The sequence below is a fragment of the Callionymus lyra genome, chromosome 2 (assembly GCF_982586985.1).
Source record: "Callionymus lyra chromosome 2, fCalLyr1.hap1.1, whole genome shotgun sequence".
Taxonomy (NCBI): domain Eukaryota; kingdom Metazoa; phylum Chordata; class Actinopteri; order Syngnathiformes; family Callionymidae; genus Callionymus; species Callionymus lyra.
Window position 1 is genome coordinate 36,366,440 of NC_141819.1, and position 25,933 is coordinate 36,392,372.

The window sequence follows — 25,933 nt, forward strand, 5'->3', positions numbered from 1 at the left end:
AAAATGATCTATGTTTTACATTTGGAATTATCATTATTATAATATATGTATATATATATATATATATATATTTTTTTTTTTTACATTTTCGCAGTGATACACATCTTACTTTCTTTTTTTTTTTTTCTTTTCTTTGGGAGTCATTACTTTAATAATGAATAGTTAATAATTACTTTATCGTTCTCCTACCTGCTGGAATATGTGTATAATGTTTTCATCACAATGAATTATATATTTTTTAATATGTAAATAAAACTAAACGATTTTTTAATTAGAAAGTACTAAATGGGGAAATGTGTTTTTTTTTTTTTTTTTTTAAAGCTACACACGATCACATTTGTCTTGAATATGTCCGTGTGCAAGAGATTTGTTGTATTTCAGAAAACCAAGGTAACGTCTGTTTTAATCTTTAAATTCAGTAATAAATATATAATAAAGCATGAATGATACAATCACTTCACGAAAAGATAATAAGAGGATGTATGTTTTAAGTGTTTTTATATTGAGATCATGTAAAATAAAATATAAAAGACCATGAAAAGTTATAAGGCGCTATATACATAGACATTATTATTATTATTAATTAACAATTTTAAAACTCTGTTTAGTGAGTGCTCGTGAGACTGCCCTCTCGTGGACACTGCAGGTTACCGCCGCAGGTGAAGCAACAGGCTGTTCAGCGACTTCTCTTCGCCGAGCCGGTTTGAGGTTCGTCCTTTATTCCGAATTTCCTTCCGCCACGTCGCCACAATATCCAGGTAGGCTTTCTAAAGGGCTCGACATGGGGTTTCCGGAAGGGTAGAACATCGAGTCCTGACCCCGGGCTGCATCTCCCGCTTACACCGCCTCCTCCTTCAGACAGAAGTGTCTCTTTGAGGAGCGACATGTCTCTTTCTTCAGGACTGAGTCCCGCGAAGGTACGTGGATCTCTGCTTCACACGAGCTCTTATAGGAGCTTAAAGGGATTTAAAATATACTTTTGACAAAACGTCTCACAATAATGGCGCAGCTCGTCGCGCGTTATAACGACTTTATATTTGGGTAACACGAGCTTCGCGTGAGTCTGAGATGGTGTCTGAACCACTGACTCTAGATGTTTTAAACGAGATTCTTTGCTGGTTCTGAACGACATCAGCTCAAACCAGGCCTGCGAGGAGAATCAGGCAGAACCAGTTCTGGATGAAAAGCCCAGTTAACAGGAAATTTAAGCTATTTTTGTGTTCCATAGATACTGTTGAAGGTGTTAAACTTGACACTCCAGCCTGTCGTGAGTCTCGTCATGACGTCCTGTTCACTGTTGTTCTTCTTCCACATTCTGACATATCAATGGATGACATGACACACAGGACATGTGGAAACGTGTCAAAACCGCTTTATATTTCTCAAGAGAAATCAATACATCTAAAGGAGAAAATAGCAGGAGGGAATGTAGTTTTAGAAGCGATACATTATGATTAAATGTAATGATATAGTATATATTATATTCACCCACGCTGCAGGAAGGAGAGATTTGTCTGTGTCTCCCTGCAGTCAGCCTATTTAATAAAAATGAATAATATTTAATTGGTGTTTATAATTCCCTCCAATCCATTTTGTACTTTTACCAATGTGTATTGTTATTCATATATTTATCATTATTAAAAGTATTATTGTGTTCATTTTTATTTACCATTATCATTTATTATCGTCGTATTACAGTTTTTATTACATTTTATTTATTTTAATATTGTTTTTATTATTATTTCATATATTGGTTTTGTTGTTTTTGAAATTTTATTTGTGTGGTTTATGTCTTCATTTAAAGTGACTGTATGTTTAATCTTTTTGTGAACTGCTGATTTCCCCATTTTTGTAAGAAAAAAAGTCATATTAATCAATAAATGATTATTTAGAAAAACAAGAAATTATGTATAAACTACAAGATTGGGGGGAACACGTTTATATTGGTTAAAGAAAAGTAGAAGGTGATGCAAATACAACATTGAAGCATAACATAAAATACAAGATTTTAAACGTAATACATGTTTTTAGTAGGACAACTTGCTAGTATTTCAAAATACATTATTAATGATAAATTAATGAGTTGAAGGCCAAAGTTCAGGTTCAGAGCTAGCTTTTGACACAACTTTATTGACAACGTAAATGTAACAATTTATGAAAAAGCTTCTGGGTGATGGCAGAAACAATCACATTTGACTAACTATTGAATCTCGTTTTAGTTTATAACTTTAGTTCTTGAGTTGTTCATTGTTTGAGTGCAGTTGGGTTGACATGGAGACGGGTCTTCTCCTCTGAGCTATTTACTGGTCCGGGATCCTGTGTGTTCTGTTTTGATCATAAGTAACCTGCGTGGAAATTAAGAAATAAAAGCCCAGAAACAACTAATATTCTATTATTAGTCACTTCGTCTGCTCCTTGAGTGCTTCACACAATTAAGAAGAGATTAAACGACAGTGTATCTGTGTGATTATAAATGTATATGTAATTGTTTATTATTCTGAAATTAATTGATGATTTAGAGAGCATTTGACAGACCATAAACCTGAAGAGGAAGTGAGCGATGATCGACACATTACTAGTGGTCAGTCATATGTGGTTTCTGGTCACTTTAGCTAAACCTTGTCTTTCCAAGCATGCATGTGCAGGAAGTGTGTGTCAGAATAAGAAGTGGGCGGTGTGTATACATGCAGAGGTGGAACTGCACGCAGCTTACAGATGCCGCAGCACACTGATGAACGATGACGTAGAGTCAGAGAGGTTTACAAACCAAGGGCATGCGGGAGAAACTTAAGTAAATAACTTAACTAAACTGGTGCATTGCAACACATTACCATTTGTGTTTAGTGTCTTTTTATAAACTATTCATTATTCATTTATAATCACATCCTTTTTTCCAAATTACAAAAAATATGTTGGGGCCCGATCCTGTGATACATTATGAAGGGTTTCTATGGCTCTTGAAACGCTGATGAATACTTATCTGAGTGAGGTTGACTGTTTTGATTCAAGCATAGAAGTTGTGATATTTTCTCGTGTTATTATCATGGCATAGACCCAGGCGATTCAACTACCAATTTCCTGCCAGATTTTTGGAAGCATGTCCAGCCTGTGTCAACCTCTCTACTACTATTTCCTGTTGAATGTTAGGCAAACAGAATATTAACAATCACATCTCACTTCTATGTTGTAATTGCAACAAGTGTCTCCTCACATTATTCTGCTTGTTGACAGGAAAGACATCGTGACACAAAAGGCACATGGGAACTTATTCATTTACTTTATGAAGATATATTTTCTGTCCATTTGTTAATAATTACTCTGTTTCCATGTATACCTTTTCTGTGACGGCCATGTTGCATCGTCTAAACTGGAGCTTTACCGTAAACAAGGAGCCAAAAAGTGTCACAGATCAGCGAAACTTATTTGGTAACAAATGTATTAAATCCAAAAAGCGGTTACATTATTTATGGCTCAAAATATCTTGAGTGACTGAAGTGGCTGTAAATCTGGATTATGGACTTCATCATGCCAGGTCGAAATTTAATCCTTGGACCTTTGGATGTCCCGGCGAGGGCAGAGTGTAGAGGAAAACATGAAATCTGAACTTGAAAATAATAAGAAAATAATGAAAGCTTTACGGGCATTATGACATTTTAAAATATGCTTTATGCTTTCATGCGTCGAGTCTCAGAGGCATCAACCAGCGAGGGCAGGAAATAGAGGCTGGTATGATGCGCCTGTGAGTTTTGGCTCTAAGACAAGTCTCCAGGATTTGCATGCACCCATTGAACGGACACAGAACAAGGGCAGCATGGACTGGCGCTCGTCACATTTGGATCACTAAACCAAACTACGTGACGGTTTCTGTGGACACACAGCCTCCCTACGTGCCGCCGGTCCACCCAGAAATAACATGCTCTGCTGAGCAGCGGAGGTTCTAATCAGACGCAGCAACAATGAGAGTGACCGCAGACATGCAACTCTAAGATCTCCCAACATTCTCACCTTTGTTAAGATTATATGTTCGTTCTCAACAGAACGCACCAGGATTCTTATAACACCACGACTGAAAATAACATGTACGTTCTTTAGGTATTTTGACACATTTTTACCTACAAGTAAACAATAATATTGAAGTAAATCAATGCCCTCAGAATATCAGACTATTGGAATTATAGATTTTTATTGAAATGTTTTTATTCTAATACTTTGAAATGTTAAATTCAATCACTCAATATTTCAATGGCACTGACATACGTCATACAATCCATTCTCTTTAAGAGTCACAGTGACATTTTACAAAAATATTTTGGCTATAGTGGAGTCTTTAGAGGCTTACATTATTAAAGGAAGGATAGGTGACTTTTCCCGACAACGATTTCAACTATATTCTTTAAAATCGTCACCTAGTCTAATCATTTTAAGGAGCTAATGTGTTGATTAAAGTGTGTCTTAAATTGATCATGGACCTCTATTGTACTCATCAGTATGTTTATGTGGACAAAACCAGCTTTTAATAAAGATATTTACATTAGAAAATTAGCTTAAGCCCCGCCCAGCCCACTGAAACCACTTAGTTTTTCTGGAGATGAAATCTTGTTTACCATAACCACTCACACTCTGCTGTGATTGGTTTAGCATCTGGATTTGTCACCGCTATGTGTGCTATTCAATCATGTATATCTGCTCATTCGTCAACCCAACAGTCGTCAAATCACCTTCACTATGTGTGATTAAACTGGATTTTAAAGTCAATTGGAATCTTGTGTCTTTCAGGATCTAAAGGTTTAACCTCTCTGGACTGACATGCTGATTTTCTTCTGACAACTTCTTCTTCTACAAAATGGCTGCTAATATAATCGTAAGTGCTGAAAAAATACACTTAGTTGAGTGTGTGAAGTGCAACAAATGTAAATGTGAGACATTTAAAAACATTTTACCCAAAGTTAAAGTAAGATTCTAGTCAATACAATCTTTCAATTTAGGTGCACTTGTTTTGGTAGTTTTTGTTTTCTGAAAAAAATGATTCTAGATCAAGGGTTGGCAGTTGTATATAAATTCTTCTATAAAGATGAATTTGCTGATTGCATAAGAGTGAAACTTTTTTAGGAAATACTTCCTCTTGAGGAACACAGGGAGTTTTTGGCAGTAGCTCTAAGAACGTTGTGTATATATATATATACATATATATATGTACAGTATATATATTTTTTTACTTTTTAGAAGTACTTTTTATGAATTCAACTTCAAAAAATGTATTTGATTGTTTCATTTCTTATTTTGTTTTAAATATTTTGTCATTATGTAAATATCACTGTATTAAGATTACAAAGAAATAAGTTCGATTTTTCTTAATTGAAAGCACAAATTAGATTCAAATCTTTATTACATGAATAGTAGAAGATTTGACAGTTGCAGGTTAAACATGACTTGGAAGTTGGTGATTATTTTAAACAAATAATAAATGTAGAAAAGTTACAAATGTTGAAAGGGTTTGGTGAAGAAAGTATCTCTTTAATCTTGTTAATTTTCAGTGAATTTATACTATTTTCTTTGCTTTTTTAACCACTAAACACAGACTTTTGTTTGGCAGGTGGAACACCAGATCTCTCACAAACTCACAGTGACAGTTGTGGGAGCTGAGAGTGTCACCAAAGGAGCTTTGGGAGATTTGCGTGAGTATTAATTGAGATTCAGCAAAATTAAATTTTCAATAAATTACGTGATGGATTTATATTTCTGAATGTGTGTGAACCTGAGCAGTGGACACTCCTGACCCCTATGTGGAGCTGTTTATACCGACGGCCCCTGAGAGCAGGAAGAAGACAAAGCATATCGATAATGACATCAATCCAAAGTGGAACGAGACCTTTGACTTCATACTGGACCCAAACCAGCAGAACACTCTGGAGGCAAATTATTATCTATATGATCAACGTCTATATATCTAGACTGCAGTTTTAAACCTTTTTCTTTTAATTTCAGATAACATTAATGGACGCCAACTACGTCATGGATGAGACTCTTGGGACGACTTCCTTTGAAACAAACAAATTAAAAGTTGGCCAAACAAAGACAGAAGAGTTCCTGATAGGAAAAGTAAGTCAATGTAAAAAAATGAGTGTAAAGGGTTAGTTTGAAAAGTTAATCAAAAGCTGTGATTAAAAAAAAAAGAAGTTCTGCAACAGCAGCATGTTTGATGGAATCCATGGTTCGCAATTAAGGCGAGAAAATAATGTATATATAATATATAATATGTATTTTTGTGTCGGCTGTTCTTTATTTCAACACCTCGGCTTTTCACTTCAAATACTATCAGTTAAAGAATGAAGTCTGTCTACACTATTTTAAACTCTCCGTTCTTATGAAACAAGGAAGGTCTTCTTGTTGTCAACTTTGTGTTGTTGATTGCGTGACTTCTGTTTTTGACAGGCGACAAAAGTCTTCTTGGAAATGACCTTGGAGATTTGGTAAGCATGGAAATCAACTTCCCTTTCAGAGAACTCTGAGTACACGGATTACTTTGTTCACTGGAGGTTTAAATATAGATATCTGCAGGTATTTGCCTTCAGCGAGGACTTAACTAACCAAATATTTCCTGTTGGAAGTGCGTCATATTTGTCATGATATCAGTGCGGCGTTGTACGTGAGAACAATGTAAATTATGGTCAAACACTGGGGCGGATGGAATGAAGGTTAGCAGGTGCTAAAACATATGCTAAAAGAAAAATGTATTCTACATTTCTCAAATGTAGGTCAAACTGTGTTTATGTGTAATTGTGCAAACATCACCGCACAGCATTCCATTTTTTATTATTATTTCAACAAGGATCGATGTTATAATGACATATGGACAGCGCTGATGTTATTCTGGTGCAGAATTCCATCAATCCAATGTAATTTGAACAACATGATGCAGAAATGTTTTGTTTATTTCAAAATATTCCAACAGCAACAACCTGGACCTGCGCTTCAATCATACTTTGTGTGACAAGGAGAAGCAATTCCGACAGTCTCGCCGTGAACGAGTCATGTTGGGGATCAAGAAACTTCTGGACATGGAGAAGCCACGTTTCCTTCCCAGCTCCCCAGATCAGGTGAGAATTCTCAATTCTGAATAATTAATTTAAGGATTCCCAGATTGGTAAAGAAGCTCTCAAGTACTACGGTCTTCTTTGGGGTGCTCTTAACCCCTGTGTTATACCAAAATTCCTTACCTTAACCAAGAGACAACACAGAGGATACTACAAACACAATTGTTTTGGGGGCTTTGGGTCACCCTGACCCTGAGATTACACAAGAGTTAAGAACAATGTGAAAGAAAGAAGTGTTTCTCAGAGTTGCTCCTGTCTTAACAGGGTCTTAAACTGAGAAGGAAATGTAAGATGGATCTGAACCACTATTAACAGCTTTCTTAGCGACCAAGTTAACAGTGATCAACGTCAGGGAAATGAATTTCCTACACTTTTCCAAATTATAAAACAATGATCAAAGAAGGAGAAAAAGGTTTTATTGAATTACACGTGTAAGTTTTCCACATGTATCCGCATATATGAGTTTATACTACATTACTAAACCGTTAAACATTAAGTCATCTTTGTTAGTTTAATTAATCCGTATAACAACATTGAACACATTAAATCAACATGCATGCATCTGAGACTGGACAACTTTGGCTGCACCGATAGTTATAATGGAATGAGAAAACGCAGCATAAAGTAACTGTTTTCATTCGTGGAAAAAAAATTAAACATATACAATTCATGTCAATCCTATGGCAAGAATGCGATGAGGAAACAAGCGTATCTTAGCACTTCTTATCTGAAATTGCCTTAAGCGCCTTCTTAATGGAAATCCATTAATGTTTCTAACAGCTACCATTTCTATCTTCTACTTTTTATAGAAGTTATTCCTAGTTTAACTCTAAATAATAATACTAATAATAATAATTACATGTTTTGTTTTTTCATGATTTACATCAAGATTTTAAAATGAAATGTAAATAAGATAGAGTAATATATAGCAAATTACAACTTTTTTAAATATTATTTTATATATTTCTTATATATATTTTTCTATTCATTCTATCACAAAAGAGTATTCAAATCATTAATAATATAATGTGACCTCTTATGGAATTTTAATTGCTCGCTCCTGGTCTACTGTCTGTACCCTCCAAAAAAAAACATATTTTCAAAATGATGTGTTTTCTCTTTGCACTCCTGTGACGTGTTAGCTTGTTCGGGAATTCATGCTGGACTGAGATAACAAGCTCAACAGGGTTGACATGGCTTGTTGGTTTTTGAAGAGAAGTGCGGTGCAGCCGCTAGATAAAAGCTAGCAGGAAGTTTTGAAAATACACATCATGTGGAAAAACGTTCATGACATAAATAATGTGAAAGGATGTCTGACTGTGGATGAAGCTTCTTCTGGTCTTGATGTTGGGATGTGTGTGTGTTCAAGGTGCCCGTCATTGCTGTGGCGGGCTCAGGAGGAGGCTTCCGGGCCATGGTGGGCCTCTCTGGAGTGATGAAGGCCCTCTTTGAGTCAGGGGTCATCGACTGTGTCACCTACATCGCCGGTCTTTCAGGGTCAACCTGGTGAGCTTCACTGTTTTTCTCCAGCTGCTCCTTTATCTCTTTCCTCACCCGTCTCTCTGGTGTTCCCTTCTGTTAGTGCTCCCTTGCTGCCTGGCAGACTTTCCTCTCCTCCTCTGGTCTGTGATTGATGTTGTTTAACTCCTGCTGCATAGTTTTCCCTCTCATCTCCTGAGGTTAACCAGGAACTCTCCTCCTACAGGTACATGTCGGCGCTCTACTCTCACCCTGACTTCCCCGACATAGGACCCAAGGAGATCAACAAGGAGCTGAGGCAGAGAGTGAGCAGCAACCCGCTGAGGCTCCTCCTCCCTCAGCACATCACCAACTACATCCAGGCTCTGTGGAGTAAGAAGAACTTTGGACAGCCGGTGACCTTCACAGATATATTTGGAATGCTCATCGGAGAAACTCTTATACCTGCTGTAAGTACACAAGACACACACCCGCCTCCTCCGCCTTCATCCATCTTCATCTTCCTCCCTGGTCACACTTCTTCTTCTCCCCTATGGACAGAATATGTAAATAGTATATTAGTCGCCAAAATGTATTTTGAGTTTGAATTAGTTCAAATCACATATGTCAAACTAGACATAAAGATAAGACAAGGAGAATATTCAGACTCCCAATTGGAGTTTAGAAGAAAAGGACAAAAACTTGAGAGATAATCTTCATGAATAATAATATAACAGTGAAACTTCCTGTGACACTTTGGTTAATGTAAAAATTGGTTTGGCCCCTTGTGTGATTGAGTTTGACAACACTAAATTTAACAATTGCTTTGACTGAGAGCTTCTGTCACTGTTTCAATAAGTTTATTTGCTAATATCCTGTGGGGTTTTTCACTGTGTATTAATGGTTAAATGGAATTAAGTCAGAAAACATACCATTATATTACAACTTTATGACATTGTGGAAACTCTAAAATGACAGAGATTATGTACTGTATGTATATACTGTACATACCAACATTTTGACATGTTATCTGTAACAAAATGTCTCTGGGCTTTTATTATAAAACATTTCTGAAAGTGTTCAGGTGTTTTTTAGCTGCTTTTGTACGCCTTATTTTAAGGACAATTCCTGAACTGAAACTACTCATTTTGTTAAGAGTGGAGAATAAATATTGTGAAACAATTGCTTTCTTACCTAAACAAAATCACTTATTTTACTTAAGCTCTTTGTCTCAATCCCTCTCAGTGTCGTATCACTTTATCTACGCGTGTTAAGCACATTTTTGTTGTCCCCATGCATGTGTTTGACACACATCACTCGATATTGTATATTTGGGGTTTTTAAAACACTTTTTTATCATTCACATTCAGGCATTATTGTACGTATAAGTGTGTGATACTGCTGACTCAGCTCTAGTGTGGGCGGTCCTACTGCAGGAGAAATGGGGACAGTATGTCCATACTTGGGTGCGGACCCCTGATCATATTCCATGTGGCCCTTTCAATTGTGACTCCCCATTGTGTCCTTAGATAAGAAAACAAATTTCCCATAATTATTTTACAACTATTGAAGGAATATTTACTCATAAAATGTCTTAGAATGTATATGATTTTTTGTATGAAGTATGAAAGATGCTCAGTTGAACTTATTTTGAAATGATTGACTTCTTCTCTTGGACAGAGGATGGACATTAAGCTGAGTGACATCCAGGAAAGGGTCAGACAGGCACAGTGTCCTCTTCCTCTCTTCACGTGTCTGCATGTCAAGCCGGACGTTTCAGAACTCATGTTTGCAGGTAACTTAAAAAAAAACCATAATACTTATTTCATGGTCATTTTTCTTGGCGCTCTCCTCAACAATTTTTTACTTTCCTCTCTGACTCTTTGTCTACGTCTTGTGATGTCAAAAAAAACTATTTTAAGCGGAAAAAGTCTCAAGGCAATTCTGACAAAACATGAAAGTGTTCTCTATGGTGACTCCTTGCATTGTCATGTTGACAGGCAGTCCTTCAGTCTGAGGTTACAAACAACAATTTAGTGTTGAAGCTCTAGTTGTGTTTGCCTCCAGCAAAGTGCGGCTCTGAGATTGAAGTGACCTTTTTAGAGTCTCCTGTTCCACTGTTCTTCCTGTCTCGTAGTATCAACAGTACATTTTCATTTAGATTGATGATTGACGCTTATATGTTACAAGTGACTGTTTTATTAGTTGAATGATGGACTCCACAAAAGTATATTTTAGTGTACAAACATCCTTATAATTTGCGTTGATCTTTTCCTTAGACTGGGTAGAGTTCAGTCCATATGAAATTGGGATGGCCAAGTATGGCACCTTTATGACTCCGGACCTGTTTGGAAGCAAGTTCTTCATGGGGACTGCAGTGAAGAAGCACGAAGAAAACCCTCTCCATTTTCTCATGGGTGAGACCTGGTGTGGGCACACTTTAAATGTGCGCTCTGACCTTTGATCTGTCTCTTTGACAAAAAGGTGTGTGGGGCAGCGCCTTCTCCATCCTCTTCAACAGAGTTTTGGGGGTCAAGGATTCCACTGGGGGCAGCACCATGGAGGAAGAGTTAGGTAAGTGTTGTGATGAGGCGGCCATATTGGTTCATCTTTGATAGCACAGAGTTGCTGTTTTTTAGGAGAGAGGTTCTCTCAAAAAACTCAATAAAAGTGAACAGACTAGACTAGCAAGGCGTTCAAGACCAAACCAGGTTTGGCCTCGTCCTTACCACTTCTCTAGAAGATGGAGGAAAATTCCCCAAGTCATGACTATTAATGCTTTTAAAAAAAAGTATAACAAAGAAAACACAAATGCTTTTAAATCTCTGAAAGATTTGGGTACAGAAGTTCTGTTGACGACACAGAAGTCCTTCTTGTAGAAGTAGATTCAATTGTAAACAAATCAATAAAATTTCTCTGGTGTTTCATTTCATTTCACAAACACAACTGCCGTCGTTTCTCTGCCTTTCAAGTGCTGTCCAACAGCAAACTTTGAAAAGTCATTTCATTGTCAAACCCAATCTAGTTCTCACTGGAATAAACAAGGGTGCGATTTTTTAATCATAATTTAAAATGAATAGTAAAGTTACATTTGAAATGCATTACATTACCTGACTGTATTGCAAACACTGTGATTATTTCTAAAATATTTCACTGGACATGAAATATGTCTGATGTGTAGTTTGACGACTCTACACTCTTTTTACTATTTTTCATCTTTAATTTCTGTTGCCAGAGTTTTTCCACATGTCGAGCCTCACACCTCATCATAGATATTGGTGAAAGGTTCATGTGTTGTGTTGCGTCAACAGTAAATAGTAACACAAGTCAGAGAGAGAGATATTCCAGTTTATTCACATTCCAATCATGCATAAGCATTTTATTGCAGACCTAAACTAGGACATAGACTCAGGCTTCTGTATTGTGTTTCCCTGCTCTACGTATGTTGCTGCTCACACTGCGTAACTTTGATGTGTATTTACTACAGCGGACATGTTTGTCATTCCTTCTGTTCGTAAACAATTCAAAGTGCTTCACATGGTGTAGAATAAGAAAACAAAATACAAGCACACTGAGAATTATTTTTTACCAGTATTGTTGTTCTTTTAACTGTTGCTTAATGCAGAGAAAATAATTTTATCCTTCAGTTAAATTTGTCATATTGTATTTACATGTGTTGATTACTTCAGGACAAAACTCAAGCTTTTACTTTTACATTTTTATTAATCTATTTGACTTTTCTGCAACATTAAACAGTACTTCTTTCATCTTTGCTCACGTCATGGAAAAACATTCCAGCCCATAGTTCCAATATATTTTCTGTTGAAAATGAAATGAAAAAATGTATGTAAATAGAGATGTAAAGAGAAGTGTTTTAATGTTGCTTGCACAAAAATCGAACTAAAATAAACCCAAGATTTCACTCTGGTAAAAGTAAAAAGTACAACCTCTGAATCCAACTAAAGGACAAAAGTACAGTTATATTTCTAAAAAGTACTTGATCCACTACTGCTCACATCGTAGAAAATCATTAATTTCCACATTTTCCAATCTATTCAAAATGAAAACTTACCTTTGCTTCGAATTACTTTTTCTCGTAGTCCATGGTGTCAGCCACCGGTCGAGACAGTAGAGTTTTATTTTGAAAAAGTGACCAGATCCACTGACTTCCTTCTTGATTGAACCGATCTTTCTCATAGTGACAAGACTTCCAAAGGGCTTAGTGCTTAAAGCAAAGGCCTCACTAGGGATAAATCCAAGCTTAACTCTTTCTCTACCATGAGTCCTCGTGACTGAATTTGGCTTGGAACTCTTTCAGCCTCAGAAACAATTGAATTTCATAAAAACTGGCTATAAATTTAAAGTAAAATGTCAGGTGGGTTTTATTCAAAGGAGACAATATTTGTGATACTTAAATACGGTACAAGAGGAACCCGTTCAAATACCAGAGGAAACCCTCCAGAAAGCAGGTGTCTTCTTCTGCTCCCACTATTGTCTTGTTGACGACACAGGAACTCCTTCACCTGGAGGCTGAGTTCATCTCACCTGTTGTTTCTACTCACTCCGGCTCCGGTTTGTTTTTCACACAGCAACACCTCCTGCTGACAGGCTTATAAATATCACTCTAAAAAAACATTTCAAACACGAAGGTGTGTCACGATGAGCCTATCAGTGTGTCCTCCTATATTCTGGGCGACCTTGCAAACTGGTTCACACACTCTCCTGTCTGAGAGATGGTGTTACTGTCTGGTTTGTGTGTGTGTATTTGATGTAGTGCTTCTTGATTTTGTTTCACACAGAGCAGATCAAGCCGCAGCACATTGTTGGAGAAGACAGTCTGGACAATGAAGACGAGCCTCGTAAAGGTGATCTACCACTTCATGTTGCTGAGAAAGAGAATAAAAATAAACTAAAATATTATTTATTGAATTATTTTCACACAAAATATAGTAATCTTTACAAATTCAATATTTTAAAAATTCCTCCCTACGTCTGTTTAGTCGGCACAGAAAACCCGGAAGGTGAGGAGGAGTCCAACCGCACAGCACAGGCCAGTTGGACTCAACGCATGTTCACGTCTCTCTTCGGTGACTCAGCACTTTTCAACACCAGAGAGGGTCGAGCTGGCAAGGTTCTGCAGACGTCTACGTTTGATAAGTGTAGCTAATAACTTGAATTACATTTATTAACTTTAATGTCTCATCCTCTACAGGTTCATAATTTCATGCTGGGTTTGAACCTGAACACCAGCATACCCTTCTCCCCCGTCACTGGCGTCACGCACCAGGTCTACACACCAGAGGAGGAGGTGGACGCCGTCACAGGTAATGACTCACGCTCGCTAAATATGTAATAATATGCTCGTAACATACTTGTCTCTTAATCACAAATACCTACAAGGTTGAATCTTTTGCAAGTGTAAGTCACTTGCAAAAGACATCAAATAAATATGTCAAAAGATTTTATTGGTTATATATGATCTGATAAATGTTTAAAATAAATAGATGAATACACTTTATTAAAACAATTATTTTGGAAGAGAAGAATAAATCGTCGTGTTTTTCTGCTATTCCATTTTTATTTACCCAATTTCTGTTCATGGTTTAGCATCTATTCATCTCTAGAATAACTGCGGGGGAAAAACAGTAAACTATTCCGACAGTACTGCAGACAGTGAAGACAAACACTCATCATAGCATCATTCAAGTCCCAGAATAGTTGTTGATGTTAGTTTAGTTTTTTTCTGATAAGATCTTACAACTTCCCTTTTAGCTTTCATTGAATTGTGCAGATATTAAACAGTTACATTAAGATGTATCACAATATAAAACACAAATTAAACAGGAATTTCTTCCTTTCTTATTTTTTGGAACTACAGTTTTTTGCTATGTCTACATTAATTTTTTCTTTATTTGTGTTTTGTTTTTCTATATGTAGAAAAATGTACATGTTTGAAAATAAAATGTTTTCATTAATCCATGGCAATCCTGTACAACAACATCATCTAAATGAGGTGTACATAAAAGTCTTTAATACATAAAAGTGAAAAAGAAGGGACAAAAACCAAGAAAATAAGTTTCTTTGTTCAGTCACTGCACTTCCTCATGACGAATATTATTGTCTATTGCAGACCCTGATGAGTTCGATCGTATCTACGAGCCCCTGGATGTGAAGAGCAAGAAGATCCATGTGGTGGACAGCGGCCTGACCTACAACCTTCCGTACCCTCTTCTCCTGCGGCCACAGCGCGGCGTCGACCTCATCATCTCCTTCGACTTTTCCGCCCGGCCCAGCGACACCAGCCCTCCGTTCAAGGTGGGCTTTTAACTTCCACCGTCTGCACGAACGATCCGTTCACACAACTGTGTCTTTACTCGAACATCAGGAGCTGCTGCTGGCCGAGAAGTGGGCTCGGATGAACAAGCTCTCCTTCCCGAAAATCGACCCCAAAGTCTTCGACCGAGAAGGACTGAAGGAATGTTACGTGTTCAAACCCAGACGAGGAGAGAAAAACTGTCCGACTGTCATCCACTTTGTTCTGGTCAACATCAACTTCAGGTCGTTTAAAGCGCCTGGTGAGTCTGTGTGTGTCTGTGTGTGTGTGTGTGTGTGTGTGTGTGTGTGTGTGTGTGTGTGTGTGTGTGGTCAGATGTGTAAAGGAGGAAAATATGTAAGTGGCAGTTTACCATCACGGAGAGTGAGGCACTTCTTCCTCGAAGTTGCACTGGAATTCTCCCATGTTGGGTCAACAGTGCTGATTTGAAGTGAAAGTCGGGGGGCCCTGGTACGAGAGGGTTTAGGATGTGAGATGGAAATGTCTCGAAGACCACCTACACTCTGTGAGTGTGCACACAGATGTGCGCGATGAGGGTTTTTTATGAGCTCCTCTTGCTGATTTATGGTTCCGTGCTGAGACAGTGAGTCAGCGAGGGGATCCCTCACTCCAGCGTGGGAGTCTGGTGTTTGAATAAACTCAAGACTTCATCTCTTTACGTTAACTCAGTCATCGCCTGCATACTGCACTTGTTTATGACATATAAGGGCTGCACTTGAACGCATCACAGGGTCCCTCCATATATGAACTTCCTCTTCTTGAAACGGAACAAAGACATGCAGGAAACATGTTCACGGCCAACACATCTATCTCAAGATCAAATCTGTGGTTCTTTGTTGAGTTCGTATTTTTCTGTATGTGTGTGTGGATGGTTGTCTGCTTGAAGGTCTCCTTTATTGGAGCAAAGACCTTTCCCCTGCGTCCAGTCCCCCATAACCTAAGTAGCTGGGACGGACTTCAGCCTTTGAAAGGTTAATAGAAACAAGAAGAATCAGGATTTTACTTTTAAAATGACTGTATTTTCAGATTTTAAGATACACTTCAAATCTTTAAATTTTCTCATGAATCAATTCTATGCACTTTTATTGCATTATTAATTCTGGTTGTACTTACTGACCTTTAATGTGGTATTTTTTGTGGTACACGGTGCTCAAAAATTTGGCAGTAATGTTTTAGTACGACTTTTACGGTACGAAGTTGACTGCTTGATAGTTAGTTGACAGTTATTGTAATAGGGTAGAATTAAGTTTGACTTATTTTACTTTTGATGTTTGCTTAATGAGCCTTAAAATCCGGTGACCCTAAAGTCTGAAAATTACGGTACCATAACTCAATGAATCTGGACAATCTAGACTTGGACTTTTTCCAGTTTAATGTTGGAATAATTTTTTGCAGGATTATGACAGATAAATACAACTAAAAGTTCAAAATTAAGGCCGGTCTAAAAAGGCAAAAATTAAACATAAAAAATACAACTGAACAAAGCCCTGAACCAGCAGGAGTTTTTTTTCTCTGCAAAATCATCGATGGGAGACAAGGACCCCGGCAGTATTTTTGGAGGATCATGTGACCGTCTTGAATTGTCAAGAGGCAGAAGTTAATTCACCGTCTCAGAAAATCTTATAGCTATCTTATAACTACATCTTTATTTTAGTTATAGTCGCCCCCTGCAGTACGACCGTCCAAACATAGAGCAGATTCACCTGCACATTTATCAAGAGTTGACAATGTTGTAAGTTATGAATTAACCTGATGTTGCTTTCTTTTGGTATTAAGTAATCACTAAAAGGAAGTCATGGATTAAATACTGGCATGTTTTAATCCCCTCAGGAGTTCCCAGAGAGACGGAGAAGGAGTTTGAGTTGGCCGACTTCGACATCTTCGACGACCCGGAGACGCCGTTCTCCACCTTTAACTTCCAGTACTCCAACGACGCCTTCACACGACTCCACGACCTGATGGAGTTCAACACCCTCAACAATCTGGAGGTCAGTTCCCTTTTAGTCATGTCTTTTTCCTGGGAGCCTCTGGAAAGTCACCCAGACCTCAGGAGTGGAGCGGCTTCATTCATTAAATATTGTTGTGAAATAGATGAAATTCCTAACCTTAATCATGCAAGTTTAATCCAAGTCACGGATGCTAGTAAGAGTTTGAGCCTAAACTCACGACAGCTGAGTCATGTTCTGATGCAATAGAGCTTTTACTAATGCATCTCGTCCTCAGTCTGAGCACTTTCATCATACACACATTCATCTTTGGTTGCATGGTTTCGGAATATCCCAGTTTAATGTTATCAAAAACAAACACTTTTAATTGAAGGGGAAATGACTTGAAATGAGAAACCAGACAAGAACGAGCAGAGAAAGTTGAACATAAATTCAACTTGACTTTAATCTGTCAGACAAATCTGTTGTTAGTTTCTTTTTTCTGACAAAACTATGATCTCACACACTTAAGTTTTGGCACTCAAAGTGACATTCATTTCATTAGCAGCCAAGTGACACAAAAGTACAACTCCCTTCTAGAATTGAGCCAACGTCTGTGTTTATCTGTGTTTGTGTGTATGCAAAAACACTTAAACATGTATTAAATTACTGTGTAATTATTGAATTGAAAAGGATTGTTACATTTTTGTGGCTTGCTGATGTACCATCTGGACACACAAAGCCTTTAAAGGAATCCTAACTATCTGTCAAAAGAGCTTCAAGACTTTCTACTTTTCTCTAGTTGTATATGTTGTGTTCTTGTTAAGAACCAAAAAGTTAACTACTAGTGATATATTAATGATGCTAAAAAAGGAATTTATTAAATGGTTAAATTCCTCAATAAACAAAATTTGCAAAATAGAGACTGTTTAATTTTTCACTTCTGTTGATTACTCACCACCAATACATATTACAGCTCCTCTGATGGCGCTGTGTGTGTTTCGTTTCCATGTTAAAGTGGAGAGAGAGTTGTTGTTGTTGAACAAAGCGAGACGAGAACATCATGTCTGTGTTTTGGCGTAGGCCATGGTCTACAGCAGTCTGTGCTTCAGTCAGTTTTATAAAATGAGTGGATGAATAAAATAAATGTAAGGAAATATTAAAAGTGAGATATAGTGTAAATGAGTGTTTTTTTCGATATTATGAGATTTGCTCCCCTCAGTTCACCAGATCCTCTTCAGGATGAGGGTAGTTGTCGCAAACCAAAATGTTTATTTCTGACCTCAGCAGGAAACAGTAGGAGTTCATTGGCCCCTGTCAGTGTTGTGTCAAACTGTCACACATGAATGCTTCCACTGAAATCATTATCACTCCAGGAAGCCATGAAGATAATTTTCTCTCACTGACGGGAACGATTGCGGTGAAACCTTCCCATCACGGAAAGAAAAGCATCTTTATTGTCAAGTTTCGGCGAAGGCTCTGTGTGTTTATTTGAATGAATTATATTGAAATAATAAAAACTCTCCTGTGATTCTGTGTTGCAGGTGATCAAAGAGGCTATCAAGGAATGTGTGGAGGCCCGAAAAGAGAATCCCGGAGTCTCCTTACCGTTCTCTCTCAGCGCGCTCCCGAATAGGAGGTTTCTCAATAAAGCCTCTCAGAAAAAAAGCAGGAATAACCTGGAAAACACCAAACATTAAGAGATAGACTTGGGAATACACTCGCCGTGACTACTTTCTATTTGCACACGAGAACAGAAACTGTCCGGAGCTGAGACTGAAGTCTGCTCGTGTTGACTGGATTCTTCCTCTGATCTGTTGCCTTAAATACACACAAAGAGTTTCGTTTTGAGTTTGTTCTTGTTGTGTATTGTGCGTAGTTTTGTCCTTGTGTCGCTACATGACTTGTGGAGATTGTTTTTCAAGCAGATCAAAATCTCTGTGTTGAGAGAAAACAAGTGTTTTAGGAGAGACTGTTGACTGAAGATACTTGAAACAGAGTCAGGAGAGCTCACGTCTCAGAAGAAAATGTTGTCTGGAATGAATTGTTTCGTAATGTGAAAGTTGAGCATTGATAAAACGAAAAATATCAAACACAGCAAGAAGAGTGAAACTGTAGATTTGTCACTTTCATTTTTGTGTGAAGGTGAAATAGTAAATTGAATTGAATTTTTAAAAACAAACCTCAATTGTTGCTACATCAAACGTGTTATTTTAAGATTAGGTATGTGAGGAAGTTTATCAGAAGAGAAGGGAATTTCTAATGTTAAAACCTTCAAATGTTTTTTTTTATTTTTTTTATAATTTAGTTTAATAACTTCTATTAAACGTTTAATTTTGTTTTTACTTGAATAAATAAATTTGAAAATATTCAACCTTAACTATTTTTGCTTTGGCACATAGTTTTTGATAAACAAATTTCTAAATACAATAATTAACGAATTAATAAATAAATACAATTAATAAAACTAGAATAGTACAAATTTTTATGTAGAATGAAATGAAAATATTCTTTAAAAAATAATAATATATTAAAAAAAAATCGCTATTCCAAGCAATCAATTACTTTTTATTATTCAATATAAAACAAATTCAAACTTTCAATATAGAAATGATTGGATGTAATTATTCCAGAAGGTTGTTTAATATCTGCTAGTATATTTCATGTCATGTGACCAGTTGACGACCAAAAACTGAGCAGGCTGTATGTTGTGTTCTTCAGGTGTGATGTGTTCACAAAATGTCATTTTGGTGTTGCTTTCTGACCTTGATGGACGTCAACATGTTCTTAACACTAAACACTTTTAATCAGCATTAAGCCTCCATCTAATACAATTCCTGCCAAGCTTGAGAGTGGATTTTGCAAACGTTTTGATGGAAACACATGCATTTGACCAAGTCTTTAGAAAAGAGATTTTATTTTGGTAAAAAAAGGAAATAAATAGAACTCAGTGAGGAGGGTTAACAGTTTCCTGAGGTGCACTGGAGAGCAGTAGTGGAGTAGAAAACAAAGATGTCAAAATGTAAAATCTTTAATAAATGATGTGAAAAATTGCATTGCAACTACTGTCCTTCTGTTAGTAGTGTTGTCGTTTGTCTTGGGTTCTCAATGTCTCACCTCGTCTGTAATAGAGGTAAAGAAAACTGGACAATGATTTTCAACTTCATCAATAATACACACAAACTTCCAGTCCATCTCACACATAAATTGACAGCATTGATGTCGTCAAAACTGTCTCCAACTCAATGCTAATGTCCTTTAAATCCACCAAATGTGTGGTTTTATTATGTCTGTACCTTTTTTTTAATCTTCCTTGTCATCTGGGAAGTCTTGATATTGACTACATCTAACTGTTATTAAAATAAATATATATTTTCACTAAATCAATCAAACTTAATGAAAAAATCTCAATGTTGGTAAAAAAAAAGGAACTACAAAAAACGAAATAAACTCACAAAGTTACTCAATCTTGACCAGAATGTTAAACTAGAAAACCGCTCTTCCACTATACAGCTCCTTTCCACTCTATTATTGTTCCCAACAGAAATCAAAGAATGTGACTCGACTGTATGTTTGGAGCAGCAAGAAGTGATCCCTCGCCATATATCGCTGTTCACCTTCTATGGTCTCTGATTTATTTTTTGCACTTTTTAAATGTATTTTGCTTTACCCGATCACCAAAAAACACTTCCTCCAAACCAATCAGTTGCTGACCTATGTATAAACCCTGAACTGGACCAATACAAAATAACGTAGTCTTTAGCTCGGTTTATAAGAAAGAAGAAAAAAAGTAGACAAGGGTGGGGAGGCAGCGGGATCAGAGGAACTGTAACATGTTTTACATTAATAATATAACATCATTAAAATGTTGTCGGTTTTCGAGAGTGTGTTTACTGTGTGAGAATGTGTAAAGTCTGTCACACTTTTGTCGATTGTTTAGTCACTGTATTATAAAACAAAAGTGAAAAATATGACTTTTTTCTCTGCAATAAAATAATGCATATCACATCATTTTCTTCTAATCATGTTTTTATTTATGTAACTAAAAAGTAGTTATTCGTATCAACCACCGTCAATTGGGTAGAGGGGCTACGAGTCACTGGATGATGTCAGATCCATCCTGGGACGACTCTTCAGGTCTAACCGTGCGACTGATGCACTTGTTGTTCCCCGGCTGGTCCAAACATGTTCGCTTGTTTGGAAGGAGGAGGAGAAGCTATTACTTGTGTTTGATGACAACTCCTAAACACATCGAGTGTGTTTACTCACCCACAGGGAAGCAGGGAGTGCCTCGTAATCAAGACACCACTTTGGAAAAAAAAACATGATTGGTCTCCATGGTAACCCCCTCCTTCAGAATGTGTGCATATAGGATTTCATCTTCTCTCCTCCCACTTCAATCTCAGGCCAGACCATGTGATACGATCCTATGTAACGATGTCATTTTACACCTGCAGATACGATCGGATTCTTCTTTCTCCGGGGAGGAGGAGGAATGTAACCCCCCCCCCCCCCTCCCCCGAAATATTTCTCTCCCACTCCTTCCTTTCAGAGTCAGTGATTGAGATGTGATTCATCAGGACAAGCTCAGCAGGTCCACTTGAACATCTGACCGCAAAAGGTCTTGAAGGCTGGAGACAATGGAGCGGGGGTGAAAGGTGTGACTGCATGAAACCACCACGGGCAGGTGTGAACACGACACACCGAGAGGTCACGCGTGAGGTCAACAGGAAGTGACTTAAATCAAACCTAAAGTCTCCAACTGTTCATCCACGGACCAGTTGTTCCATAAATAAACTATAAAGTGAAGGTCAGCCATGTTTCTGTCCTGTGTGTGTAGATAGCACTGTCAGTGTCATCCGAATATTTTTCAATTAAAAATTGTCTTGATCTTGTTGACGCATCTATTTGTCATTATTTAATCATTTAATTTAATTTGAGGTTGAATGTGTTGTATTTATTAATTGGATTTAAAATTCGAATATGTTTACATATTAGTTTTTTATTTATTAGACATTACCAATAGATTACCAAGTTACTTGATCAAAAATTCAGCCAATCATGTGATAAGAAGCAGCTTTTAATGAAGAAAACATTTCGATTTTTTTTACAAAACAACGTTGTTTCAAAAAAGTTTGAAATGTTAGATTCTACTGATATACTCACATACAAGGTCACCCGATGGCCAAATTAAAAAATATAATAAAAATGGGATCAAGCAATGACATTCTTCATTCACTTTGACTTGACTGGAAGAAGAAATCATCGGCTAAACAACATACTTGCTTTGAGGTTTTATATCTTCTCTATATGTAAATTATTATTATTACTAAAAAATACATATAACATATAGTATAGTTATTTTTAACATTTGGAAAATACATAAATATGTGTATTTATGTTTCAATGTTCCATTGTGTTTATCCACGTTTTTTTTGTCCTGCTTTTTCTTTTGTTTGGATTTGCAAAGTGTTGTCTTATTGCTTTCTATCGTATTTCCAGCCTTTGCTCACACCACTGTTAACATCTCCTACCCTACCTTAAATATAATGGAATAGTCACTCTAATGGCTACGTTTGAGATATTTCACAAGTATGTGATTATTTGGTACGAATGAAAACAAAAACAATTCTGAATAAAGTTGAAATTTATTATTATTTACAATTTGTTATTATGATCAACATAAAGTTCCTGCCACTCCCCACACTACACGTGGCTGAAAGTGTCTCAAGTTTTTTGCTGAACTATGAACTAGAGTGAAGAAGGTTCTTAACAACGGAGGATCTTTAAGTATCATCTGATTTTTTTTATTCATTCAAAAAAATCTAGTTTTCCCCTGAAACTACAGACGTCACTGACACATCCTCTTTAACAAACTATTATACAACACACACTGTCAAGCATTGGTTTGTTTATTTTCGCTCTTTTTGCTCCATTTATTGTCTCATCCTCACAATACAAACCACTATCAAGCAGAAGGAAACACATTTGTCGTCCTGACATTCATTAAAAATTAAACAATTTATCATTTTAAATAGCACTTTTATCTGATGAGACTGTTTTTTATCTGTTAATATTTTTTTTTTGTTTCTTTCTGTATATTTATTTGTTTTTCCTCCCCTGCCAGTCGTTGATGATGATTCAAACGATGATCCGTAAAAAGACAAGTTTGTTTATTCGGCTTCAACCCTCATTGTTGCTCTTGTCGACTGACCAGCAGTCCGTCCTGCTGACTGGAACTCTTGTCATTGTGTTCTTCCCGTCAGTGTCGACCAGAAATATTGACCAGAAATCTGTGTATGGATACATCAAACTCCTACTGACTCAACTTGAAAAGTAGACGTAGAAGAAAATCATGCCAAGAAAAATATGTGATAATAGAGTTTAAAATATTGCTTTGACTTGAATCAAAGAAATGAATTCACTCTTATCTCTTGTCTAGAAAATAAGATTTTTTTTAAAAGAAGTAAAATAATGTTTTTTACAATTAAATTTTGTTCTATTTCTTAATTATTTTGTAGCTTTCCAAGTCAGTTTTTGTACAGGTCCACATTAAACTTTGAGAGGTCCAATTATTTTATCCACGTTTTCCGTCCAATAAATTTGAAAAAAAAAAATATTGTGTAGAGCTGCACTGATCCAGTTACAAGTCTTGGCCTTAAAGGGATTGTTCACCCAGAATTCAAACTTCACTCATTTTCTACTCACCCTCATGTCAACTAAGGAGTTATTTTTAGAGCAATCTGTTCCTTTTTTTCGAGTTACAGGCAGAAATATGTATGTCAGGAACCGTGCTCTTTTCTTTGTCGTCCTCCAAAGTGTTGACAGTAGACACTGGGAGCAAGCAATAAAATGTGCCTAACTGTGTAGCGCGTTTGGTACAAACAATCTTAGATCAGATTTATTTTCCTAAATGTTCAATGTTGTGGCTTCGTTTCAAGAGGGAGATTAAACACGAACATCATGGAGGTCCTGCTTGTTTTGAAGTGTGTATTTCTTTTGGTTGAAGACATGGTTCGACCTTCACATGGACATATGTTTCTGCCTGTAACTCTAATAAGAAAAAATAACCCCAACCAGATTAGAAAATAAATTCAATTTGTATTAACAAGCCATTTGTCATGTATCAGATATGACACAAATAAACAAATATGCTGATGCTGTTGTCAGATCTGTTAACTGTATCACTTCGCTTTAAACTTGTTTTGAGCAACATTACATGAAAAACAATACTTCCCCTCCAGAAATAGGGGAAACCACCCGGCGTCTCTCCCCACCTGACAACCTGCAGCAACACAACAGCTACTAAATCATTACAGCGGACAATTAAAGCATCAGTCAAGAGCAACATTTCCATCCTTTGAGCAGCAATTATGTGCTTAGGAAGCTTCTTCTCTCGCTCTTGCACGGAATCCCCAGATTGAGCCGGGGACGCCTCGCAGACATAGACGACTCTTTCAGGGAAACGCTTTCATTCCTCGTCCGCCCCTGCGTGTGGAGGGGAGGCCGACGCCGAGCTGGAATTCGTAGGGTAATTTGAAGATTCACATGAGGGTCATGTATGTACCTGCAGCGCCGGCTTTTGAAGTGCTGAGTCATCGCATAGCTGCGCCACTCCTCTCAGCCACAAAGAGGTCGCTCGCGGTAAACGCACGCGATGCCGGACCAGTGTGTGCGCAGGAAGTTACACCGAACTTAATCATGCACGGCGAAAATAAAGGAAGTGACGACAAGCGCCACCAGTTTTGAAGTGTCTGGACGAAACATTTAACCTCACAACCTCCACTGAATGAGGCAGAAAATGTCCAAGCGGGGAAGTCTTGAGCGAGAAAAGATGCAATTGGAGCTAAAAGAGAAGAGATAAATTCTTGTACTGTTTGATCAGCATCTTGATATGTCACGACTGTGAGGTGTGAAGGATTTGTTGGCGAAGATCTTCACTAAAACAGACAAAAAATGGGAGCCGACACACAAGTGTTGCATGCTATTTTTGTTCCCTGTATATATGTGATATTGAGGAGTAAATGATAGAAACGACATTTGATTAAAAGAAAGTCGATCAAAAGTATTTTGTCAAAAGAAGATGCTTTTTTCAGTTGAAGTTGATAGTGAAGGTGCAAAGACTGTGTCACACAAAACAAAAGAAGGTTTTCCTGTTAAAGACATGACTTCATATGATCAAAATAATCAAGATGTTTAACCACGACGTTTTTATTATTTAAAATGTATAGCAAGAAAAGTTGAATCAAAATAAACTCTATATATTTATAAAGTCATCTGTTATATATAACAGAATATATACACTATTTATCAATTATATAGAAACCTGTTTAAAAATACAACTAATAAATAAATAGATGAATACAATATATAGTATATAAAAGGCTTCTCTCTGGCTCACAGCTCTCCCTAAGTGAGGTGGAGGCTTTTCAGCTCAGGTACTCCTAGGAGCTCCAGAATCCAGTATCTCGACCGGAGAGGAACATCTACTCCAGTATGGAGGGGTCTCCAGTTTGTATCGAGCACAGATGTTCCTGTACACAATAGTGGCTGCTTGGTTTTGACCATTGCATGTACGCATTTCCTACCAGGACCCTGTTGTTAGGTTCTATCTTAGGGCCGTCTTTTAAATAGCCATCAGTAAGTCAACAGCTTCAGCTCTATGTTGGTGCTTCATCTAATGCAGGGGTTTCTATTCCCATGACGGTTCCTCCAGTTCCTTCTCTGTCAGTTTAAGTTTCCATTTCTCTCTTTGCGCTTGATGGAGTCTACTGACTCTTTTAAGAAACATCTTAAGACGTTTCTATTTGTTCAGGCTTTTCCTTGAATTTCTCAAACTCCTGTGTTGTTCTCAGTATTATCTTGATCTTTAAAGTATGTACTTTTTTGAGTATTGTTTTGATTGTTTAAGCGCTTTGTGACCCTGGTCTCGAAAAGCGCTATATAAATAAATATTACTTACTTACTTACTTACATTGTCACTAAGTGCTTCATTTATTTGGGGGCCATCTTCCTGATGTAGTCATGGAGCTTAGATGTTTCGTCTTGGATTGTGGCTCTGACGTGCACTTACCCAGGCTTCCTCCTTTGCTCTTCTTGTATAGTCAGGATTTCGCTCCAAA

General features: G+C 37.2%; 1 protein-coding gene across 1 annotated transcript; it reads left to right on the plus strand.

Annotated features, from left to right (window-relative positions):
- Positions 1-679: 679 nt before the first annotated feature.
- LOC148086715 (cytosolic phospholipase A2-like) lies at positions 680-19,865 on the plus strand. Its single transcript, XM_087784927.1, has 19 exons — positions 680-917; positions 4,777-4,861; positions 5,594-5,675; positions 5,764-5,912; positions 5,986-6,099; positions 6,433-6,470; positions 6,953-7,097; positions 8,464-8,600; positions 8,800-9,022; positions 10,233-10,347; positions 10,832-10,969; positions 11,037-11,126; positions 13,352-13,417; positions 13,553-13,683; positions 13,765-13,876; positions 14,683-14,867; positions 14,938-15,127; positions 16,717-16,874; positions 18,356-19,865. Exons 2-19 carry the CDS (start codon positions 4,844-4,846, stop codon positions 18,509-18,511), a joined length of 2,247 nt encoding a protein of 748 aa, XP_087641053.1. The 5' UTR covers positions 680-917; positions 4,777-4,843; the 3' UTR covers positions 18,512-19,865.
- Positions 19,866-25,933: the final 6,068 nt, after the last annotated feature.

What these genes read in the sequence shown, in the direction of transcription:
- LOC148086715 (XM_087784927.1), top strand. An exon ending in ACCAGCAGAACACTCTGGAG is followed by an intron (nt 5,913 to 5,985) that starts GCAAATTATTAT and finishes TTTTAATTTCAG; the next exon opens with ATAACATTAATGGACGCCAA. An exon ending in GGAGGTGGACGCCGTCACAG is followed by an intron (nt 13,877 to 14,682) that starts GTAATGACTCAC and finishes TGTCTATTGCAG; the next exon opens with ACCCTGATGAGTTCGATCGT.